This window comes from Lygodium microphyllum, chromosome 27 (genome assembly GCF_053477565.2).
Source record: "Lygodium microphyllum isolate KBCC chromosome 27, Lygodium_microphyllum_v1.1.10, whole genome shotgun sequence".
Lineage (NCBI taxonomy): Eukaryota > Viridiplantae > Streptophyta > Polypodiopsida > Schizaeales > Lygodiaceae > Lygodium > Lygodium microphyllum.
The window spans coordinates 79767521-79792225 of NC_141161.1; the positions used below are offsets into that span (position 1 = coordinate 79767521).

Sequence of the window (24705 nt, forward strand, 5' to 3'; positions counted from 1 at the left end):
TCTCATTCGTGAGCAGCAACGATGAAGTTAGGAGTCTCACATGTGCGTGAATGATAACCATGAAGGTGGTGGCAAGGAAACACATTTTACATTGTGTGTGGTCACTGAAAGTACATGCCAACGATGACGTTTTGCTTTGATATAGAGTGCAATAGGCATGAACAAAGCCTTGTAAGTGGTGCGGGCCCAAAGACGGGAGAGGACCTTGCCAACATGCTCGGGGAGTGGCCCTGGGGCCATAGCCCAGGGGGCATCTCTTTTTGACGACCAAAACCGAGAAAATGAAACTCACAAAAGCAAATCGACTCCATCATCAAAAACTTCAAAATTCCACTTCACAGCGCAGCATATACACATGTAGTAGGCTAACAACAACATTAGATAGAAAGAAAGAGAAGGGAAGCAAAGGAAAAGGAAAAAAAGAAAGATCAGCCTCACCACCTTTCTGTCCATCTCGCAAAGGCTCCCTCGCCGCTGGACTGTAGAGCTTGCAGGCTTTCTTTCCCTTTCTTTCGCCTGTTTCTTCTTTTTCCAAACCCTAGCTCCTTCTCTCTCACCGCGAAACCCTACCTTTCCTGCCACAGGCATTGTCAGCTGCTCCAACCTTTCATTTTCTCTCCCTCTTTTTCTCCTGCTTCTCCTCATTTGATGTGCTCTCCCGATCACTTCCCTTCGGTAATCCATCAATAATCTTGCCTCGTTGTTACTTCATCTCCAGCTCTAGGCATCCTTTCTTGGTGTTGTCAATAGAACTCGTTTTGTCGCAATAACGAGAGTTTTCTGGAAGGGCCGTCGAGCAGTTTCTTGATTCTCTTCCCACCATGGCGTCGTTTGGCGGAGTGGTATTGACCGATCCTTGGCTGTCTACGCAATTTACACAGCTTGAGCTTCGTAAGCTCAAGTCTCAGGTATGCGGAGCTCCTTATCGATAGGAATGCATCCGGTCAGCTTATTGGAAATCTGATCGTAGGCGAGGGCCATTAATTCTTAGATCCACTGTCTAGATTAATCTACACTCTCACGGATTAGCTTCTCTCTTTTTTTTTTGGTCCATTAATGGCTGGTTATATGCAGTTAAATGTATCGGGAGTACTAAGAGATGTCTTTGTATGGTCAAACATATTAGTTCATTAATGCATTTTACCCATGTTCTTCTTTATGAAGCTGGTGATTAAATGGTGCAAGGGCCTTGTAAACTGGGATCTTTCTCTTTTTAGATCCCGATAGACAGCTTCTGTACCCATTTATGTTGATAGTTAAACTTGTTTGTTGCAGTTTGACTCCCTCAAAGGGTCATCAGGCTTGGTGTCAGTTTCTGATTTGGAGTCAGGATTAAGCACAATGAAAGGAATCCAGCGGCCGGTAACACATGACGAACTGGTAACTATATCAACAAAGGAAGGGCTAAATTTGGATGCTGGACTTGACTTTGAGGCTTTCTTAAAGGTTAGTCCATTTACTTGGGATCCCAGTTCATTTTTAAATCACAAGGAGTCCCTCTTTTACGTCTGACTCACATCCACTGTTTTTTCAACATAGATGTATGTGTACTTGTTAAAGAATGGAGACTCAAAGGTGGGGCTCTCAAAGAATGCATCTGCTTTTCTGAAGACTGCATCAACAACCTTGCTACATACTGTCAGTGAATCTGAAAAGAAGGCGTATGTTGATCACATTAATAGTTACCTTCGTGAAGATCCTGTTATGAGGAAACACATTCCCATCGATCCATCTACAAATCAACTCTTTGATATTGCAAGAAATGGAGTCCTTCTCTGGTGAGTGGAAAAAGAAGCATGGTTTGATTTTATAGTCAAGTGTGGCTCATTTGCCATTGACTTGGCTCTTGGTTTTGAATACTTTCAGCAAATTGATAAACCTGGCAGTTCCTGGGACAATTGATGAAAGGGCACTGAATGTCAAAGAACAGCTCAACCCCTGGGAAAGAAATGAGAATCATACCTTGTGTCTGAATTCAGCAAAAGCTATTGGATGCTCTGTTGTAAACATTGGCACTGAAGATCTAGCAGAAGGAAGGGTAAGATGTTTTTATGATAGAGCTTTTGTGTTGAAAAGGTTATCAAATCGTATTTGACAGAGACATTGCACTTTCTTCATTGTTCATTCATGACTTTGATTGCTTGACTTCCTACCCCTTGTAGGATCAACTCTAAACGAGTGCACCTATGAAGTTCTGCCATATAGGGGGTTTGTTTGATTCAGGATATCTCAAGTTGTGAATTACAGTTGCTTGAGCTAGTGAGAATCATCTGTCATCTGTATATTGCATTATAGGCCTGCTCTTTCATGAACATGTTGGCATTTTGTTTGCAATGGTAGGTCTTGTATGCATGTTGTTCAAGCACACTTAGAAAGGCATGTGACAATCCGATGCCTCTATTGTGCCCAATATTTATTGTTAGAAATCCATATTGCCCAAGACCAAGATGTCTTAGGGTTTTAGCCATTTATAGAGACATGGTAAGGGAGCCACTATTAGATCCTTTGTAAATCTATGGCTTTGTAGGTTTGTGCTATCGGACTTGTATGAGAGCAGGCTCAATACACCTTGCCTGTTGGGTTGATCATGCAATGTGCAAGCTTTTTTAGCATTCAAGTCACAAGCAGCCACCACTTATGCAAACATGAAGTAATGCAGGATTATGTTCACATGATAATGTATTTGCCATATAGCAGGCTGTTACCTGATTGGACTGCTTCCTGCTCAGTCAGATCAGTTCTGGTGAGCCAGAGAGTAAACACTGTACAGCCAGTTGCCCAAGTTCATTTATCCAACCTATAGATAGTTCCTACACATTCATCGTAAACTTATGATTAGAGAGAGTGCGATTTGGCCCCTCATCTAACACTCACCCAGATTAGGGTTTGCTGATGTTTCCACTGCTAGTGTGCATTTTGTTTTCCTCCATCTTCATTACTCTATATATTGAGTTTTCTGCTGACATCCTAAACCCCAGATTCCAGGGTAAGCAAGCCTACTTAGGGAGCCTTCCCTCCATCCTAAATGGAGCTCCATCCTAAATGGAGGGAGCTTTTGTAATGGATTAAAAATATGTCTCTTGCTGAATGTTTCGCTAAAGGATTTCCTTGGTATCACTATGCCACACATTTCAATGCATAGAACCACCTATCGATAGTTCTGCCCTGCTGCAGTTCAGGAGGGAAAAAAGGGCTTTCTGCTGGTCATTGTCTTCTTGATAATCTAGAACACTTTGTCTGATGAAAATGATGGAAGAGATGCTTGGTTTGATGAAGGAATGGTGCAGGAAAGGTTTTGAAAATGGTAACAGCATGAATATCCTCGTTAGACCAATGTAGTCATAAATCCAGGTGTATGCATAATTCATGGTCAGGATTCTTACATTTGGCCCTATTGCCGTAGAGACCCTCTAATCTTGTACTAGCAAGAAAAGTTTTGGCAATATTTGTTTCTCAAAAGTGTGAATATGCATGTATTTATGAATACCCAATGCAGATTTCTCATTTCGCATCATCCTGATTGGGTTTGTATCCATCATATCTCATAGTCTTTTGTCCATAACAGTGTCCTAAAATGTATCAATACAATCCAATGGTAGAAGTGTTTCTGTTTTTCTTCATAGTCCTTTTTCCATGGCTATATATTCACAATTCACATTGTTGTCTTGAGGCTGTTGAGGAACGGTAGGGATTTTGTGGGGAGGAATGGAGAGTGTGTATGGCAAACACTGTCAGAACGGAACTCAGAACAATAGAAGAAGAGTGATGATAATGCACTGAATCGTGCTGATACAATGGAGTGTGAGAGAGTGAGCCAGCCTTGGGATGGCTTTGTCTCTAGGATCTGTATTTAGGTGAGTAGAGCTCGGAGATGACTGCATTGTTCTGTTTGATCGGGCAGCAACACATGTGGATGAAGATGCCTTGTGGAGGGAGCAAAATGCAGTCCTCTTGGCAATGGGATGTTGGAGAAGACACCACTAGTTAAAGACAGCAGTAGAGGGAGCAAAATGCAATCCTTGGGGGCTGCCAGTGAAGGAGTGTTCAGCAGGAGTTGTAACCAGCAAAATCTAAAGTAGCTGATCAGCAGGTTGCTAACAGCTGTAGATGTATTGCCAGTTGTTAGAAGACCATCCAGCAACAAAATGCAATGATGATGATAGAAAACAGAGTGGCAGCTCTAGTAGCTTCAAACTTAGGGTAGAATGCTGCATTACTAGTTAGCCTTGTTCTGAAGATGAAAACAAATGTTGTGCAATGCCATCCATTTAGGATGGCAAGCTTGGGGGCAGCCAGTTGAACAGGGATTCAAAACCAATAGAGATGGGTGGCAGCAAAACAGCACCAGATGATAGCAGGCAGCCACTTTTGTGGGGCAGCATCTGTGAAGAAATGCCCTATACATAAAAACACATATAATCTTATGACAAAGCACAGACTGATAATAGAACATAGTTAGGGTTAGGATGACTCAGATACAATGAACACAATAAATAATCAAGAATGAATGAATCTGAATAATCCAATGCTCATGCAGCAAACACACTACACAATGAACAAATATTGTACCCCCAACTTTGTGGCTTGAGGACTGAGGTAGAGGTATGAGCTAGAGAGGGTTGTTCTCTGACGGATCTTGAAACATAGCAAGGTAGTCGTTGACGATGTTTGGCAATAGTAAATACAATAGTGTGGATAATGGAACAATGCCAAATAGGCAGAGGAGAAAAAATCTTCAAATGCAGCCTCCAAGAGATAGGTGATAGGTAGGAGAGTACTAGAAAGAGGAAAATCGAAAAAGATGATGGCGACAGTTGAGAAGATCAAAACGCAGCCTGATGGAGAACTTGCCACTAGTAGGGGCGCATGCTGACGCAGTAAACGAAGGCTGAAAGTTGTTGCCACTGGCAAATGCAGCCTCTGTAGGGTTGACAACAACAAGAAACATCAATAGGAGATGTGGGTTGCAAGGTGGAGGTTGGAAACAGACGCCAGATGAGTGGAGACAGTGTTAGGCAGCTTTGGCTGAGATGTCCTCCGTGAATGGGGTGGAGGTAGTGAAGCTCTAGCACTTGAAACTTGTAAAAATGAGATACGAATGAGTGGGAGGCAAGCTGTCTATTTATAGAAAGCGGGGCCTCCCAATTTAAGGTTAACATGTGGGACACAAACTCTCTTAAATCACTCCTAATTCAAGCAAAATGGTGAAAATTCATTAATTAACTCGAAATTTGGAGTTGTTTAATGAAAGCTAATGGTAATTTAGCTCAACATCATCCACTTTGTGTGGGAGAGATGAAGATGAATAGAAGTTAGTGAAGAAGGAGATTGATTGAGAGTGAATGAATGAATGAGAGTAGTGAAGACAATAGACTCATGTCCTATTTACAGACATAATTTAGGCACTTGTCCTATATGCGCCATAAATGCTAAATAATACAAATAAAGCCTTTTTGGGGATGTAAACGGAGACAAAATTAAAAATTAATGTAGAACAATTATTTGTTAATGCACTTAATGACTTTGGTTGCTCAACAGAGGCCGATCTTATCTCACAAACAAGATTATTAGTTTATGAATCTACTCTTGGATCAAATGATTGTTATGTGGACTAAAGTTTTAGTGTGTAGTAGATTGCGTGTAGATGTTTCCTTCCACTCAATAGTTGGCATATAAGCATAGGAAAGAACGTGAGAATGACAATACTTTGAACTTAACTAACTCGATCAATTATCACCATGAAAATTAGAAGATAGAGAGAGAGAGAGAGAGAGAGAGAGAGAGAGAGAGAGAGAGAGAGAAAAAAGAGTTAACACCACGTTGAGAGGGAAACCGACCCCTCTTCCTTTACAGGAATTTATTGAAACAAAACCATGGGTACTAAGTGCTTGAACCATATATAAAAGGTTGATTTGTTGCAATTTTGAAATTAGGGTTTTGGAACACTAATTTTTGCAAACTCGAACAACAAGTTGATTTTCTTATTTAGTGCTTGGATTGGAACAAACTAAATAGAAAGTGCTTTTTAGATGAGAGATAGATAGGAGAGTACAAAGCATATGATTGAAATTTCAGCACGAGAGCTTGTTTCAAATGAAGAGAGAGATATTCAATATATAGGTGTAGGACTTGGGTACTCAAAAGTGAAAAGTAGAGGTTACGAATGACAAGTGTTTGTTGAGAATAATAAGTGTAGGAACACTTGTCTCTTCAAAATGATACACGTCCTCTTTTAGATGCCATATATCACTTTTCTAGAGAAAGAAGCTTCCAAACCTTCTACTCTAAAAATCTCTCAAATGGTTAAGGATTTAAGATAGCTGCCATAAACAAAATTGTTTCTTGCGAAATTTTGAAATCTTTGTTGTGAACAGAATTTTCATTTGAGCAACTTTTAAAAAAATAGTAACCTCCTAAATTTTAGGAGTCGCCAAATTTAGCTTTTGGAGAGCTTCATTATAAAGGTTCACTGGTTCATGGTTTGTTTTTTTGATCATGAGCATTTGGTTTCACTTTCTGAAACCCACTCATTATATGGGCTTCTAGTCAATGTGACTATCTGAGTGTAAAAGTCTCAGTTATGTAAGCTTTTTGGTCAATTTAACCGCTCGACTAAACTTTTAATTTCTCTTAGACATCTTGTCAATGATGACCCAAGTATAATTATAGTGCGTTTTGGCCCTTGGCTACCCTTAAATAGAAAGATAAACATTTAATCATATTTTAAAATACTTAAATAATATGAATCACCTGCCAAAGTACATGAGCATAAAATTAATTTGGAATCATTGAGTCAATATGTCTTCGTAACAATTGATATATAAAGGTTTGTTATATTCCTCTCTCTTGAAATTTGTTTTGTCCTCCAGACGTTGCTTCAAGTATTTTTGTTTATACAGCTTTTTCATAAGCTACAAGTATTTTTGGATAGTCTTGGTAACAATTGATATACAAAGGTTTATTATATCCCTCCCTCTTGAAATTTGTTTTGTCCTTAAGACGTTACTTGAAGTATTTTTAATCCTACAGCTTTTTCATAAGCTGCAAGTATTTTTGGATTCATTGAATCAATATGTTTTGGTAACAATTGATATACAAAGGTTCGTTATATCCCTCCCTCTTAAAATCCATTTTGTCCCCAAGACGTTGCTTGAAGTATTTCTAATTCTACAACTTTTTTTATAAGTTGTAAGTATTTTTGGATAGTCTTTAAAATATTCTTCTAGTATTCATTTAGAATCTAAATAAGAGTAATTTTTAAATGTCAAAAGGATTTTTCTAGAAATGTTTCTTTCTCGTTTTTTGATCATATGAAAGACTATATGCTCTAATTAAAGTATCTCCTCATGTTCATCTACTTCAGGTGGATTCTTTGTTACAGGTTTTAATGATTGAGGCCCTTCATAAGGCTTTAAAAGATGGATATAAAATGCATTGTGAATTCTCCAATGCTCTAGAAGTTGTAACTTTTAACAAACATTGTTAATCTTTTCAGTGACTTAAAATAACTCATAATTTTTTGTTGTGAGCTTAGTGACTTGGGATGAAGGCTTATTGGAGTTTCTTAGACGAGCTTTGTTAAAATACAACCATATCCAATCTCCTTATTATAAAATCATTTGCCTTTGATGTCTATCTGTTGCTTTCCTTTGTTTTTCTTAAGATCTTTGGATAGCTTGTCTAACTTGGGTGAAAGCTGTATCCATCTTACACATGAACTCATTGGCATGAAATATCTTCTTGTTGATTTTGAGAATAAGCGATAAGAGTGGTTTTTCATGAATGATCTCAAATGATACTTTACTTGTAGAAGTATTAATTGTGTTATTATATACATATTCTGCCAAAGGTAAATACTTTTTTTTATTGTTGGTTAGCTTCATAGTTATAGCACTTCAGCATATCCAATATTGTGAAGATTGGCCATCTCACTTTGACCATTTGTTTTTTTGTAAGTAAAATGTGATTGATTATATTACAAAAAAAAACTGATTACAACGGGGTGCTTATGCTCAATAGACTAGCTGGAGTTGATGCAAAGTCACAACTACATCATGTATACAAGCCTCTCAAGGCGGTTTGGAGGGGATGGGGATAAGAAGCCATGGGATGGGCGTATTGCCAACTAGGGCTACCTGCTTGCATCACGAAGAACAGATCCTGGCTGCCCCAAGTGTGCATGAAATGACAATGGAGCTTCTGACGAGCCTTGAACTCGCCTTGCACCTGGTCCCATCGGCTGCAAAGGGAGTGGACAATGGAGGTCTAGAGCTCTGCTAAGGTCGCATGTACTGAAAGTCTCTCTCCGCCGAAAGCCTCCTGACACTGTGCCTTCCAGATATGCCATCTAGCAAGACTCCCTACGATCTCCCATACCTCCGAGCGGTTTTCTGTGGGCTTCAGTACTTGGGTAGAGCCTCCAAACCGACCATTGCACACGACCTTGCTTGGATAATGAATATTGTGTCTTGCGTCCCAGCCTCATACAGAAGGTGACGACCTCGGCTAACTGCTTGCTAACAGAAAGCTCCCTATGAGATACATCCAAGGCTAGGTGCTATATGACGAAGGATGCGGCATGCTCCTCTCCACACGAGTTGCGCCTCCTCACATGGCCAAAGGCAGTGCTTTGGGGTTTCCAGAAGTTGTTGTGTGTAGCGCTTACAGCCTCTCCCCTTCTGCATCTAGGTAAGCCAACTTCCCACCGCCAAGCCTCCATGTGCCACTAGCCATAAGAAATACGACACCCTCCTCGGTCTCCAGCTATCCCATAGGCGGCGCCATCTTATTAAAGAGTTTTAGTTGAAATCTTATCAGCAGGCCAAATTGCAAAATTTGATTGAGAATTTGCAAGATAGTGCTTGTCAGACTCATAAGTTCTTTCGAGCTCTCCATGCATCTCCTGCTCGAGAGAATATGACTAGACTCCAGGATGCAGAAGGTCAAATGGTCATTGATCCTCAGACTATTGTGAATATGTGTAGGAATTAGTTTCTAGACCTTCTTGGTTCTACTCCTTCACCTTCTGACCAAATTACTCATGCCCGCTCAGTTTTTCATGATTTGGTCCGCAATCAGGTTCCACATGATATGCAAACTACTTTGGAGACAGATATTCGTAAGGCGGAGGTTATGGAGGTTTTGTTACACTTGCCCAAGGATGAAAGTCCCGGTTGGGATGGTCTCACTAATGAATTCTTTGAGGTTTTTGCTACCCAACTGGTGAAACCATTGATGGCTATGTTTCAACAGATTTGGGAAACGGGGTTCATGTCTTCCTCATGGAAAGGACTTATCAAACTGCTTCCAAAAGTTCCTTCGCCGTCTATGTTGAAATATTGGCGACCAATTTCTTTGATGGGTTCGATGTATAAAATCTTTTCCAAAGTAATGGCGAATTGGCTCCATAAGCATCTTCCTGCCATTGTGCATCCTTTTCAATATGGTTTCATTAAGGGCCGAAACATTCTGCATAATGTCTTAAATGTGCAAATGGCTATTGACTATGCAAGGCACTCTAATCAGGAGGTGGTATTGATTCAATTGGACCTGGAAAAGGCTTTTGATTATTTAGATTGGTCTTTCATTGCAGAACTTATGTCTACTATGGGCTTTGGTACTCGGATGTCTCGTTTGATCTACACCATTACTGGTGCGGCTTCTTCGCGAGTTATTCTGAATGGTGGTGTTACCGAGCCATTTGTCCTTGTACGCTCTGTGAGACAGGGTTGCCCTTTGAGTCCTCTCTTTTTTGCCCTTGCGACTCATCCGGTTCTTTCGATATTATCTCATATGGCAGCTTCTACCCAGTTGGTTGGATTGTCTCTTTCTTTTGGACATCACTTCATTAGTCAATCCTTGGCTGATGACAGCTTTATGATTTTGCGTGCGGACAAGGATAATCTTCACAAAGCATTAGATGTTTAGACTCTCTTTGGTCATGCTTTTGGTCTTCATATCAATGCTTTGAAATCAGCCATTCTCAGTTGCACGGAGTCAGATTTGCAGCCATTGGACTAGCAGGGAATGGTTGTACCCCGTGGTTCCATTGTGAGGCATCTTGGGTACCCTTTGGGTGTTGATGTTCGGCCAAAGCAACTACTAGGGTGGATTCCACAGAAACTGGCAGCTAAGTTTCTATATTGGAAGTCACAGGCTTGGCCCTTCCATGTTCTCCTCAAAGTGGCTCAGACAATTATGTTGCCAATGCTCACATATTTCTTGCCATTGCTGCCGTGGACTACTACTACATTGAATGCTCTTACTCGGTACATTCATTTCATGTTATGGAAGGAGAACTCCTTGTATGCAGGCATTTCATGGATTTCTTGGTCGCATGTATGTACCCCCAAACACATGGGTGGTGGGGCTATTTTGGATGCTGAAACTCATATGTTGGCACTCCGTTGGTCTCTTTTTCGTGCCATGTGCTTGGATCATCACCCATGGGTCTTTATAGCCCGTTATTTTCTTGAGGTTCACGGGCTTGTGCATGGTAATACCCAAATTCGGAGCTCTTGGTGGCATGTTCTTAATGCAGACTCTCGGTTTTCTAGTCCTTCATCATCCTTGCTTGCTCATTTGGTATGTTCCTGGAAATTGGTTCTCCAGAAGGCTCAGTGGCATCCAACGGAGAACCGCTTAGCTACTAACTCTTTTCAACTGGAATTGTTGGCAGTCTCGCGATTACTTTCTTGGGAAGGCAAACATGAGCTCAGACCAAAATTTAACCGCATGGCACGTTTGGGCTTGACTTCAGTTGCAGATGCCACCCTTGCCAGTCGCAATGTATTGATATCGTTTCGTACAGCCAGGAGGCTTTTCAGGATCCCTCGTGGATACCGTGATTTATGGGGACAGCTTTTGATGGTGCTCCAGAGCAGACAACCCTTTCCTGCCCTTGCTTCGGATCGTCCCTGGCAGGACTGGGACCTTGCAAGTCGGCTGAATTTGAAAAAGGCCTCAGCTAACCAGGTGTATCATCTTTTGATTAAAGATCATCAATGGCTGGTTACTAAAGCTAATACTGTATGGGGATTGCGTAAATCTTAGTCATGGTGGAAGGTAATTGTGATGGAGGGCTGGTTGAACAAGACACCTTTCAAATGCAAGGTCTTTCTTTGGAGGGTGATGATTGGTGGTCTTCCTCTTGCTTCAGCCCTTTCCAAGCGTCGAATCTCCAACGGCAATTGTTTCTTTTGCACCACCAGTGTGGAATCAGCCTGTCATCGATTTATTTCTTGCCCTCTCGCTAAGAAAATCTGGTCACTCTTGTTAGTGGTCTGGTGAGCAGTGGTTGGTTTCTCGCTAAGCCCTTTTGATTGGGTTTTTGTGCGGTCCGAATACCCCACACCGACACAGTCGCATATGAAGATCTTGTTTCACTTTCTTAGATACCGGGGTTGTTGGCACAATTGGACCATTCGGAATGCTTTTTTTTTTTGATTCAGCCTCTAATGTTCAGGGACATATTGCTAGGCTTAAAGGTCTCTTGCATTGGCAGATAGATCTCATTCGGCACTTTGACTTACTCCCTTGGGAGGACTTACTTCCCTGGCATATGGCAATTTCCTCTGCGTCTTTGCCATGACTTTTTGTAACTCTTTGTCGTTTAGTACTTTATAAATATAACATCCATTACGAAAAAACAAAAAGGAGAGAGAGCATTTAAAAAAAACGTAATAGGCATAAGGGGCAGATTTGAGAATGAAGTTTGGAGGAGCTGAGGGTAGATTGCTGCAAATTCATCAGCTATGGAGAGTACTTCTTCGATTTTGACTCATGTACGGAGGTAGAACTTGCTCCCTTTGGTCAGCAGTCTCTCTATTCTTAGAGGAAATTCTTTTGCATGATGGGCTGATTCCATCGAAGATATAGTTCTGTTTTTTCTTTGCAGTTTTGCTGAGGCAAGAGCCTCACTATCCAGGTTCAGGAGCAACTGTTGGCTTCTTCAATGCAGGAACTAAAGAAAGTAATAACCATGCCACACAGGAACATGGTTTTTCAGCTCTGATTTAGTGTTGTTTGTGGGGGTGTTTTACTGCTGAAATGATGCTAGGGTAAAAGCGATGTTTTGGACATGCTGGACAGTAAGAACAATGAATTCAGAGATCTGCAGGTTGCAATTCTGCACATGAATCATTGAGTTTTGGTCACAGAAAATGCTTTCCTAACAGGGATGATGTTCTGGACATGTTGGACAGTAAGAACATCTGCAGACTGCAATTCTGCACATGAAACATTGAGTTTTGGCCACAAAAAATGCTTTCCTAAAAGGGGTGTTGTTCTAGATATGCTGGACAGTAAGAACAGTGAATTCAGAGATCTGCAGACTGCAATTCTGCACATGAATCATTGAGTTATGGTTACAGAAAATGCTTTTGCTAAAAGGAGTATTGATCTGGTCATGCTGTACTATCCTTATGCAGCTGGGATTTACTCAAAAAAGATGAGAACCAACTGTTCATAGGTTATGTATTTTGGAACATTTCATTTTTGTAACTTTCCATCTTTTAATTGATAAAGAAATACTGAGAGGGCGCCGGTCTTTGGGGCCAATCTGGCGTCGAGCGAGGGAGTGAGGTCTTTGTGTGTGTGAAAAGACCAGGTGTTAAAGGAACTACCGCTTTATGTGAGTCATAGACCGGTTTCACCCCTCCTTGGTGGGCTGCTTGCACAAGGCTGCAATGACCCTTTCTCATCCTCCCACATCCTTCTCCCGACTTGTATGGGCAAGTTTTGCCAAGTAGCTGCCTTTCTAATCCATTTTTCAACATTTTTAAGCTTTATTAAATTAATTTTTAGTATATTAATTCTGAAAATTTATTAGTAACCATTTGTGGCTCATGAAAATAATCCAACTAGCCAACAATTAAATCGGCTAGGCCCATTTATCACCCAAGTAGTCCTCAGTACCATTAGCCTCGAAACTAGCATTAATAAACTAATGTGAATTCCCTATGTCTCACCATTGCTACTTATGGCTAGTTAAATATTCTAGGCCAAATTCTAACACCAAATACCACCTAGTATCTATCCATATAATTTGTTATAAGTTTTGCCTTTTGCACCAATTGATATCTCACGTTCTTAGGTTCCACATTGTGAAATAACTAACCTATAGGCTGCACCTCATATGCGCAAGTCACATTTGCACAATTTGATTAACTCTTTAATCAAATGCTAAGCAAAGCATCAAAATTTCATGTTCTTGTGATAGCGTGTATCCCAAATCAGCTCTATTCAGTCAAAATCATTGCGAGAGAAGAGAGAGAGAGAGAGAGAGAGAGAGAGAGAGAGAGAGAGAGAGTTTACGAAAAAAAAAAGAGAGAGAGAGAGAGAGATATTAACGTCTACATAAGGCCAATGTGGCCTATGAGACCAAATCCAGAGTACATCCATGTCTAATGTCATCTCATCAGTAAGGTAAAGATAACATTACAAATGAGAGAGAGAGAGAGAGAGAGAGAGAGAGAGAGAGAGAGAGAGAGAGATGACAAACAGCCCAGATCTGATCCAAAGCAGCTAAATCACTGCCAAAGAAGGAGAAAAAGTGACACACAGCCATACACCATTCAGAATTGACCAATAAAATGGTGTCTCAGGCCCCATGATGCTCTCTAACTGACTATGAAGCCTATGGCAATGATTCAATTTACAAATCAGGAGCTCAATGCCAGAAAAGAAGAGAGGAAGTGACACACCTCTAAATGTGATCAGAATCTAGTGATGTGATGCTATCAAGCTGATTGTGACGCTTGTTTCAATGATCACCATTTTGGTTTTGCAGGTTATGATCCCATTCCTCAGCTCTACACAGCTGGGAATCATCTCTGTTGCCTTAGAATGCTCTCAGCTTGCATGCAGCCTAGAATGGCTCTCCAAATTTGCATGCAACAACTGATGGAAGGAAACAATTAGAAGTTGTTTCCAACAAAACACCACATTGATTTTCTGACTATTTTGATAATCATCCAGCATTAAATTATCATGATGCATTTAAATTTGGATTTTTTAATGGCCAAATGTTCTGAATTATTTTGATAATCAGCCAGCATTACATAATTTAATCTCAAGCCATGGTCCTTGCAAGTTGATCCAAACCCTGTTCTTCAATATGCACTGTGCTTCCTATACCTGTCCTTGCTTGGGACCTAGGTAGGCCACACATTCACGTCTTTTTGTGAAAAGATGTGGATGATTTTTTAAAAAAAATCGCAACCTGATTTTTTACATAGTAAAATCTGTGCTCAAGGTTCAACAAAAAAGAATTTACTCTTACTCTTAATATATTGCAAAGCTGAATGCATATGCTAGATCTAGTATACAAGATCATGTTATTTAAAATGTTAAATTCTGTCCATGCATATTGTGCATGCAGAACTTCTTTCATGCATATGACAACGAAAAAAGTACAACTAAATATTTTTATTGGCTATGCTTACGCATCTTAGCCAACTGTGTAGCTTTCTAAGAATTATGGTTATTGATGATCGTGCGCACATATTAATGCATGTCCATGTACATATGTGCCTATTTGTTCACACACATCATTCTTGTACCCAATGCAGTTCTCTTTGCATAGCAATTATTGTTTTCCTGCATTCGTGAAATGAGAGTCAACCTTTTTATCTGCATTATTAACAGTTTGCATTTTCTTATGCTCCAGAAGTTATTGTTGTACTCTCTTAGCAGGAACATTGTTTACACATTGTGATCTCATGTACATGCGTGTTTGGTTTATCTTATGCTATTGCAGTCTCACCTTGTCCTTGGACTAATTTCCCAAATTATCAAGGTACTTACTTTCATGTGTAGCTTCGCTTGTGGTACTAACCTCTGATCTTGTTCTAGAAAGCTTATATCTCTGTCTTCCTTTACAGATTCAACTCTTAGCAGACCTCAATTTGAAGAAAACGCCACAACTTGCTGAAATTGTGGAGGATAAGCAGGTCAAAATTTTCCAATTTTCTGGACTGGTGCAAAAGAATTTGGTAAAAGGCGACCTTTGTATGTGAAAGCTGCAATTTTTACTCTTTGATTTCAGGAAGTGCAAGAGCTAATGCACCTACCACCAGAGAAGGTTCTGTTACGCTGGATGAATTTCCAGCTGCAGAAAGCAGGATATGAGAAAGTGGTCTCAAACTTTTCATCGGATGTGAAAGTAGATTTTCTAAACTTTTAGCAGTGTTGTTTCTCAGTTTGAATGGCTGGTCTGTGTGAGTTGCTGGTAATTTATGCTGCAATTATCTGCAGGATGGGGAAGCATACACAGTGCTCCTTAATGCACTAGCACCAGAAAGTTGTGATCTTAGCCCATTGGAAGCGAAAGATCTTCTAGAAAGAGCAAAACTTGTCCTGTCACAGGCAGAGCATATAGGATGCCACAAGTACCTTTCTCCAAAGGATATTGTGGATGGATCTTCAAATTTGAACCTTGCTTTTGTTGCTCACATATTTAAGGAGAGGTATTCACAAGTTGTTTTAAGTTCCTGGGCGTCTTTTGTCAACTATGTGAGCTAGCATTTAATAGTGCAAGTACAGGTCCATGTTTTATTCCTGCTTATGATTTTACTCAACTATATAAGTAGCATTCAATATTGCAAGTAGAGATGCATACCCCCTTTTGGAGTTGTATTTGCACAAACTTTGAGCAAACCATCACATATATTGTCAGAGAAATCTTAACACGATTGTGGAAAGATATCAGGATTGATGAATGACCACCTAACCATAAGTGCAGAGGCATCAAATGTTTTAGCCCAATAGGAAACACTTGATGTCTTCTGCAGATGAAACATTCTCCTCCCAAAAAAGACATCACTGGTGCAGTAATTGTGTGATTAGCTTTCCCTAGTGTATTAAGCTCTAGTCTGAGATGCCGGTATGTCTACTTGACTCACAGTTCAAAAAATCAGCAGAACATGAGAATAGTTGGAAATTCAATAATGAAGTGATAACAGAAGTCATCGAGGCCATTGGTACATGAATCGATAATAGAATATGAGTTAGAAAATCAGGATTCAACAGAAATCCAAAGGACTAGTTCAGTTCTAGGAGAGCCACTATACAGACCATGCTGAAAATCACTTGGGATGATGATTGGGATCCAAAATGATTGTCTTGCTATGGATTTTCTAAAGACCTTGGATTGGAACTTTTCTGCTAGTGCTTATTGGGAGTAGTGAGGCTGTTGCTATGGATTTTGTTAATATGACACAGTATTCATGTAGGAATGTTGAGGCTGTTGCATTACCATGCTCCTAATAGGTATTAATACTTGCTTATGTATGTTTGGATTAAAATGGGGTTGTTTATTCGTTGCATTATTGATCTTAGTTGCTTGCTTAGAGATTTCAGCAACTATATCAAAACTAAGGCACTCAAAGTCACATGAAGACCAGGGTATGTGGATTTTCTTGAGAGAGAAGGAATGAATCATGGTTCCCTGTCATTTTGTGAAGCGCATGTTATAATCTATTGTAGCAAAAAGATCATCCAACATTAGATTTGAAAGGTCCCTTCTTATGCTTTTAATATCCACACACTTTTCTAGTAGGTTCTACTAGTGGGGGAGGCAAGAGGACAGAGAAGAAAGGTGAGGAAGAAGAGAGGAGAGGAGGGGTAAGAAGTTGGATATGCCATTCCATGGGAAATGCTTTGATTGCAAGAGGGATAACTATATAGAGGTCCAGTATTGATAAAAGTTGTCCTACTGTTCTCCATCGAAGGAGTCCCGTACCAGTGTGATGGAGCCCTCTTTAATGATAGTTCCTACTGAGTTTGTATATGTTCACTTGTGTGACACACATGAGGTTACTTTGGATTCCTTCAAGCTGAAGACATGGTGTGTGGATAGTGGAGCAACTAGGTACATGACATATCATAGGGACAAGTTATAATACTTTTGTGATAGAGGGGGTTGGGTTAATCAATGTCAGTTCATGATGCGGGTAGGGCCATAGATTAGTTTCTAATGTTCTATATATTCCAAATTTGGGTTTTAGTCTTCTTAGCTAGGTTTTAGGGCCGTCTTCACTAGCGGAGATGTGGTAGTGGAAATGAGTTGCATAGATCTATAGGAGAGTTGGTTGTATAAGTTCTTGGCCCTAGCAATGAGGACATTCTTGGAGAAGGGCGTCTAGTGTAAAGAAATACTCTTAACACAAAAACATAAACAGAAACCGTACGATAAAGCACAAACTGATAAAAGAACACAGTTAGGGTTAGGTTAACTCAGAGACAATGAACACATTGAATGAATGAAGTGATATGACTATTGAATATACAATGCTCATGCAGCAAACACACTATGTAGTGAATGAATATTGAACCTCGAACTCCTGTATCTCAAGAATCAGGGCAGGGGTAATGAGCTGGAGAGTGTGTCGTACTCTGAATAGATCCCGAATTGCATCAAGGCAGCCTCCAGATGTCGAACACCAGCAAATGCAGCAATGAGAAGTTGGTTCTGATGCAGACAACAGTGAGGAGAGAGAAAGACTAAAAATACAGACTGCAGGAGAGAAAGACTAAAAACGCAGGCAAGACAGCCTGCAAGAGAGAGAGACTAAAAACGTAGTCAGGACAGCCTATAGGAGAGAGAAACTTGCCAAACGCAGGCTGGACAGCCTGATGACAGCCTGCAGAAGCTGGGCGATAGTTGGAGGAGAGAGAAAACTGCCAAACACAGGCTGCTGCAGATGACGTGGCAGGCAGTACGGCAGCAGGTCTGTGCAGGAACAGTAGTCGCCTGGCTGGGATCAGCTCCAAACTGGGAGAAGAGACAGCAATGGACAGCTTTGGTTGAGATGTCCTCTGCGTACAGGGTGTGGGCAGCAAGCTGAAATACTTGAAATCTGCAAAAACGAGATTGAGGGCTGAATGGAGGGCAGCATATGTATTTATAGAAAGTTTGGGCCCTCCCAAAAGGGTTTGTACATGTTAGACACAGAAACTCTCTAGGATCACATTTCTTTTAAATAAACAAGGTTTCTTCCTTAATTAAGCATGTTTTGGGGCTGTTTAAGTAACGCTAATGCACTTTTAGCCCAACATCTAGGTCTTTGTGAGAGGCCAACCATGTTGCTCATTGAAGGGATACCTAATTTTTGGGGGTGTCTTTTGACCCCTTGTCAAAGTTGATACTAGGTAAGAAGTTAAGAGACTCTTTTTCCTAAAAAGGCTACCCACAAAGCTATTTCTTGACTTGAGCTTTGGGCTTATGCATATTCCATCATTGGGCAAAGCTTTGTACGACGACTTCTTTAACTATGTTTGGCCTTACTTCTTGAAACAAAGTCGTAAATGTTCCTACAAGGTTGTGTTAGAGGTGTTTGTTTTGATGCACTGTTTCAAAATCAGATTACATGCATTTACATGGTTTCAATATTATCTCTATGTGTCTTTTCAGTATTTAATATTTTCTCTATGCTTATATGATTTGTATGCACTTTAGTCAACAATGGTGTCTATTTGATTATCCACAATATCTTGAATTCTTGTAAATCTTACAGCTTCAAAGCCCAATCTTGGCCATGAAGTCTTTATGATTCAAAAGTTTGGCATTGCTAGTAAGGAAAGTGTACTTCAGAGATTGAGACCCCAACAAAGACAAGCAGTAGAGGTAGAATATGAAGTTGAGAGAAGACAACACCATGGATGCCCTCAGATATAGGGATTGGGCTTGAGAGCCACCGAAACTTGCCTTTACATTATTTTATTTTTCTGGCATTTCACCTCATTAAAGCAGTCCCAAAATATGGCATTATGCTTCTTTTATATTTATGAAATCTGCATGATGAATTGTGAAATATGGTATGCCGTGAATGCAAATTGTTGGTCTACTAATCGTTCACTTAGGTTTTGTATACAATGTTGAATCATGTGCAATATGTGTTTTGTTGTGGCCCATAGGACTTAAAAGTACATTTATATGTATAAAAAATATAAATAAATTTCATCACAAATGAGACCTGTTTCCTACGTTTTACGAATCTCGTATGAAACCTTGGAAATCTGTTTCATACCTCCCGTTTGTGAAACCCTTGGCAACTATGTGCTTGTGGAAGGCCCTTTATGGCTTGAAGCAAACACCTTGAGCTTGGTGCTAGTGGATTGATTTCTTGTTTCGTTAGCATGGTCTTTGGAGGTTGGATTATGAGGGTTTGTTCACAGTCAATATCTTGTATGTGATGAATTTGATCCTTGTATAGAGTCATAGTGGGCATGTATCACACTAGGAAGTTACTAAATATGGGATTTGAAGTGATAGATCTTGGGCATTTCCATCTCTAACCTTGAGCCAGTACAGGTTTTGCATCTCAAGAGAGGTATACTGTTGAGTTGCTTAAGCTTTTACATGGCTGTGTGCAATGATATTTCTTGCTCTATGAATCTATGGTCTAGGCTTTGCTAGCATGTACCTAGTGAATTGGCGGATGCCTGAAGATTAATAGACTTGTTGGGTGCTTGGTTTGGCTCATTCATACCTGGTCAGATGTATCCTCTAGGATCATCATTCTTAGTTGCTTTTGAATGTAAGTATAATGGGGCAGCACAAGAAGCTGGAGGCTGTCCAAAAGCCAGTCTGTCGTGGGAGTGGCCTGAGGGATGGATTCTGAGTATAGTAGTCCACCAATGTTAATGATGTGGGCAGTTGTGGAGGATTAAAATGCAGTCCTCCGGGCAGTAGGATGTCGGTGAAGACTTTGAGGCAGCACAACACAAGTTTGCAGGTTAAAATGCAGCCTGATCTCGATCAAATGATGAAGTTGATGATGACATGAACAGTCCACCTGTCAGCTGAAAATATAGGTTGTTGTGCAGAAAATGCAGGCAGCAGCATCTCCAGACAATGATGTGGCAGACAGTAGGCTGGAACATCAAACGATAGATAGGGAAAACAGATGAAAGCTCCTCCAGGTGGGGTGGCAGCTCCAGTAGTTAAGGGGCAGCCAGTGCCAATTGGGTGGCAGTACCCAGGTAGGGTGGAACCTCTAGGCAATGGGTGGCACCTCTGGAATTTGGTTGGCAGCTCCTGATGAGGGCGTGGCAATAAGGGAAGGTTAGAGGGGCTGATCGCTGGAGCAAGGTGAGGAAGAGCAGCTAAGTAAATCAAAAGTACAATGGTTGACTAAACAGCTGATGTGATGGGTTATAGTGCTAGACAATATGAAGAGCTAGGTGGAAAAAGGTGTGTGAATCCCATGTTTGCATGAAAGGATCTCCCCTCCTCATCTGCTGAGAATCACTTTGCAGCCTCTCCCATCTCTTGTAGAGAGTGGATGATCTCTGGCCAAATCCTAGAGTGAGTCTTTGCCGCAAAGCATCTTGAAGGTCAATATGTGGCTACATCTTGTAGTCCAAATGAACCAAGCATGATACTAGCAATGAACTCCGATTTAAGACAGCATCCTTGGAGTCCAATGAGTGGGGATCTTTCTCAAATGCTGCTCAATTAGAGCTACCTTTATTGAGGTAGTAGTTTGTCATATGCTTGTTATGGCTGACACAAGTAGTCTGTTTGGTTTTTCAGTTTTGGTCTCTGTGCTCCCTTTTTTTTATTTTTTTGGTTTTTTTGGGCTTTGCCCATATTTTTGGGTAGTAGACACCATTGGAGGTCCGTTACACTAGTTGAGGTCATTGTTGATCATGTCTACCTTTATTGAGTTAGTTTGTGCATATGGTTACATACTATTAGACACTTCTTGTCATCTGTCCTAGTCTTCTTCACTCATTAGTGGCCTCATTTTTGTTGTGGTTTGTGTCTGCTGCATGGCTGCCATTGTATCAGTCCTCTTCCTCGTTTTGCTGGTCACTCAATCACCTTTAGTTCTCTCCAGTGTTTCAACATGATTTCACTCTTTTATTGCTTTTGCATGCAGTTTGACAAGTCAAGTTTGATACTTACTAACAAAAGAAAAAGTCACGTACAAATTTGAAGTCCTAGTTGATTTTTAGTTGGGTAGTCGGGTACAATCCGGTCGATTGACCCAGTCTGTGGACGTAGTACGGTACTGAACATGCATAAAAAATTTCAAATAGAATACGGCAATAAATTACACAAGAAATTAATGATTAAATGAAATATAACCTTTATGCTTTATTGCTTCAACATGATGAGTCACGACCCATTATACAAAATCTAAATAGAGTGACCACTAGCAAGATAGGTGTTCATTTGACATTGATCTTCAAATATCATTCATGAATATAGAAGTCCGGATGTATGTAAAAAAGAGAGCTAGGAAAGTGACAAGTGTCAGCTTGCCACTCAAGTGACTTAAAGGACATAAAAAGGATAGTCACTAAACAAAAGATTCTATAGGGCCTAGGACTTGTTACATAAGAGCTGATATCACGTAAGTAATCAAACCCATCACTAAGGAGAGACTCATGATAGTCTCATGAGGTTACATCAAAATCACCATCACTAAGAAGATTGCTATCATCATCATACTTTGGTCCTTGAATTAGGAGCATCCTCACAAGGATGAGTAGTTATAGTAGATGAGTTGCTAGAGCCACACCTTACGTAAGTCTTGGCTACCACTTTTTGTATTGCCACTCATTGCAACACCTTGAGTAGTGATTGTTGTTCCCTACAAGTACGTGAGACTTACTTTAATTAATCTCCTCTAGGTCTGTATAGATGTCTCTAAATATGGCATCTTGTCCAACACATTCTCTTTGCACACGCTTTTTTTTTGGGGGGGGGGGGAGGCGGGACTGATTAACTTGGATGTTACTAGTTTGGATCATGCCACAAGATTTGCAAGTCCATCAACATGCATTGGTTCTATTTGTGGCACATTCTTGAGGTGAGTTGTATGTGCAATGTCAAGGCTTCATGAAGAGGCTTAGGCTATGATAGAGGCAAAAACGAATATAGAGATAGAGGCAGAGGTAGAGATAGGAGAAGGGAAAGAAGAAGGGGTAAAGGAGGAAATAGAGGTAGATGTTAAAGCAAAAAAATAAGGGGCAGCAAGTCACCTTTTGTTAAGCTCCAATGCTCACTTTTCAAAAACAAAAAAATACCAACCTTTTTTCACTGTGTGGACTGTATGAGTCCTGAAGGGATCATACATGTCCAATTGGACTGGATGGATTGTAGTAGAAGGGTCTGTCCGTGGACTGCTGAATGCAACTAAGAGTTTCAGTTTGGCTTCTGTTTGAGAGGCTCACAAGTTTTTGGTTTTTGTTCAAAAGCTTATAATGTACGAGGTTTTAATATCCAATTAATGTATGATGTTCAATATCCAATGAACACACTTCTCTTATAATGTTTGCAGGAATGGTTTAACAAATAAGTTTGCATTTGCGGAGCTGGTATTAGATGATGAGCAAGATTCAAGAGAGGAAAGAGCTTTTCGTATGTGGATTAACAGTCTTGGGGGTGAAACTTATGTCAATCATCTATTTGAGGATGTTCGGGATGGGTAAGTCTGTGAAAGGCTACAGTTAGTTCCTGGAAGCACAGAAATGTTCCATGCACTTTTGAGTTTCTTTTTAATGTAATCTAGTTTTTTTTTAGTTTTGTGACCTTTTGTAAGGAGCTTTTGAAATGTAGGTGGGTGCTTTTGGAGGTTCTTGATAAAGTTTCTCCTGGATCTGTAAACTGGAAGCGGGCCAATAAACCTCCAATTAAGATGCCTTTCAAAAAGGTTGAGAACTGCAACCAGGTTATAAGCATTGGGAAACAGCTCAAGTTCTCCCTTGTTAATGTTGCTGGAAATGACATTGTACAAGGGAATAAAAAGCTGATTCTAGGTAAGATTTTGTGTTTGAATTGAACTATACAGCTTGTTCTGTGTTGATATCACTGTTGCATAATTAAAAAATTATTTTCCTGCTTTTAGTCTGAAAGCCATTTGTCCAGTATCAGTAACAGTATTAAGTGCAACCAAAGTAGGTTAAGTGATGTAAAAGTCTTCAAGTGGAAATCGGGATGGTGCAGACAACAATTTTTTTTTTGTGAACAAAAACACGTCCACCGTATTTAGTTGCTGTTACAAATGACATGGGTTCAGTGCATGGCAGAAATCTTTAAGAGGAATTCTTCATGGTGCAGGAAATATCACTCAAACTCCTGGACATTCTTTCCTGCTTTACTAGTCTTGTGAGCCAAGTGAGCATTAGAGCCACAGCATCCCCCTACTAGTTAATATGGTTGCCATGCTGCAGTCATTTTCTCCGATGGCCTGTCCTACTAGCTGTAGAGAAATTAAAGTGATAAAATATGGGCCTAACTGGAATTTACTCCTTAAGCTTGCATTACCTTGGAGAGTCTGGCTTTTTTCAGCCTATAGCACGGATAAGTTCAGCCATGTGTCATTGACATGAGTTTTGGGGCTAAAACAGCGTATCTTTGGCAACTTATGCGGCGAAACGTACTTCAGTTGTTAGAAAACCTGAAATTCCATGGCAATAAAGAGATATCAGATCATGACATTATTCAATGGGCGAATGATACAGTAAAGAATGCAGAAAAGGATTCCCAAATGGAGAGCTTCAAGGTGTGTCCAACTTCGATTTAACCTTACTACTGTTTTATTCATGTCTTCTATTTTCAGTTGATGCTTCATCAACCTCTTCTGTTTTTACTTGATGAAGATGTTTGAATTGTGGAATCTTGTGGACCTGTGTAGGATAAAAGCTTGTCAAGCGGAATATTCTTTCTTGATCTTCTGGGTGCCGTGGAACCAAGAGTGGTCAACTGGAGTCTTGTTACCAAGGGCGAAACTGGTCTGTATTATGTTAATTTTAAGCTATTAATGTTTTAGCTTGTCTAGAAAGTGGCAGCATCCTGACTTTAAGCCCTTTGTGGGTTTGTTGCTGGGGGGGCTGGGGTTGTTTAACAGATGAGGAAAAGAAACAGAATGCCAACTACATTATTAGTGTGGCAAGAAAGCTTGGATGCTCTGTGTTTTTATTGTGGGATGATATTGTTGAGGTACATTTGGCTCATCTTGCAGATCAAGTTTTGAAACGCAGTTTACCTGCTCCACTCTTCTTAGCCATGCCTCAGCTTAGTTTATCTAATTTTTTCATTACAATAATCCACTACAATGGCAGGTACGACCGAAAATGATTCTAACTTTGACAGCAAGCATCATGCTTTGGAGTTTGTCTCATCCACTGGAAGATCCTGAGCTGGTACGTGCTGCTGTGGAAAATGGAAGTGGGTCTACTACAGGACATTAAAAGTCTCAGGAGTACATTACCATAATTGTGTTCTCTCTACTCTCTTTCAAAAATTCAAGTTGTAAAGCTATAGGCACCCATTTTTTTGAGTAATTATTTTTTAGAATCTCTCCTGATTCTAATGTAAAAAAATCACACGGGGTTTTCATAGGCCTTTGGTGTTGTAAGACTGGAGGGTAGTCCAGTCATGTAACATAGAAAGAAAGTGTATTTCAATACACATTATAATGCAAATTTTTAGTGCCTCCTGGTAAGTCCTACTCATGGTTAAGCTGAATATTTTAAGAAATGTTAGAATGGATTGATTATTAGATGCTCAGCATTCTTTTGCACTCTCATTGAGATGTTATCAGTGAACCTAATATTTGCTTGTTCTTTTTTGTTTTCTTCTACTAAATGGGTGATGATCTGTAAGAGCAATGCTGAAGCTGAAATGCTGGAACTTAGAAAGGCATCAAAAGTGTGAATGGTCCTCAACTGAGGTGTTCCTCCTGGCGTGGG

The 24705-nt window shown here is 40.2% G+C and overlaps 1 protein-coding gene across 1 annotated transcript; it reads left to right on the forward strand.

Annotated features, from left to right (window-relative positions):
- Nucleotides 1-356: 356 nt before the first annotated feature.
- LOC148012512 (fimbrin-5-like) lies at nt 357-24450 on the forward strand. Its single transcript, XM_087668937.1, has 14 exons — nt 357-908; nt 1276-1446; nt 1540-1778; nt 1867-2038; nt 14759-14797; nt 14883-14951; nt 15047-15163; nt 15256-15467; nt 22293-22439; nt 22571-22770; nt 23362-23516; nt 23649-23745; nt 23862-23953; nt 24076-24450. Exons 1-14 carry the CDS (start codon nt 822-824, stop codon nt 24202-24204), a joined length of 1926 nt encoding a protein of 641 aa, XP_087525063.1. The 5' UTR covers nt 357-821; the 3' UTR covers nt 24205-24450.
- Nucleotides 24451-24705: the final 255 nt, after the last annotated feature.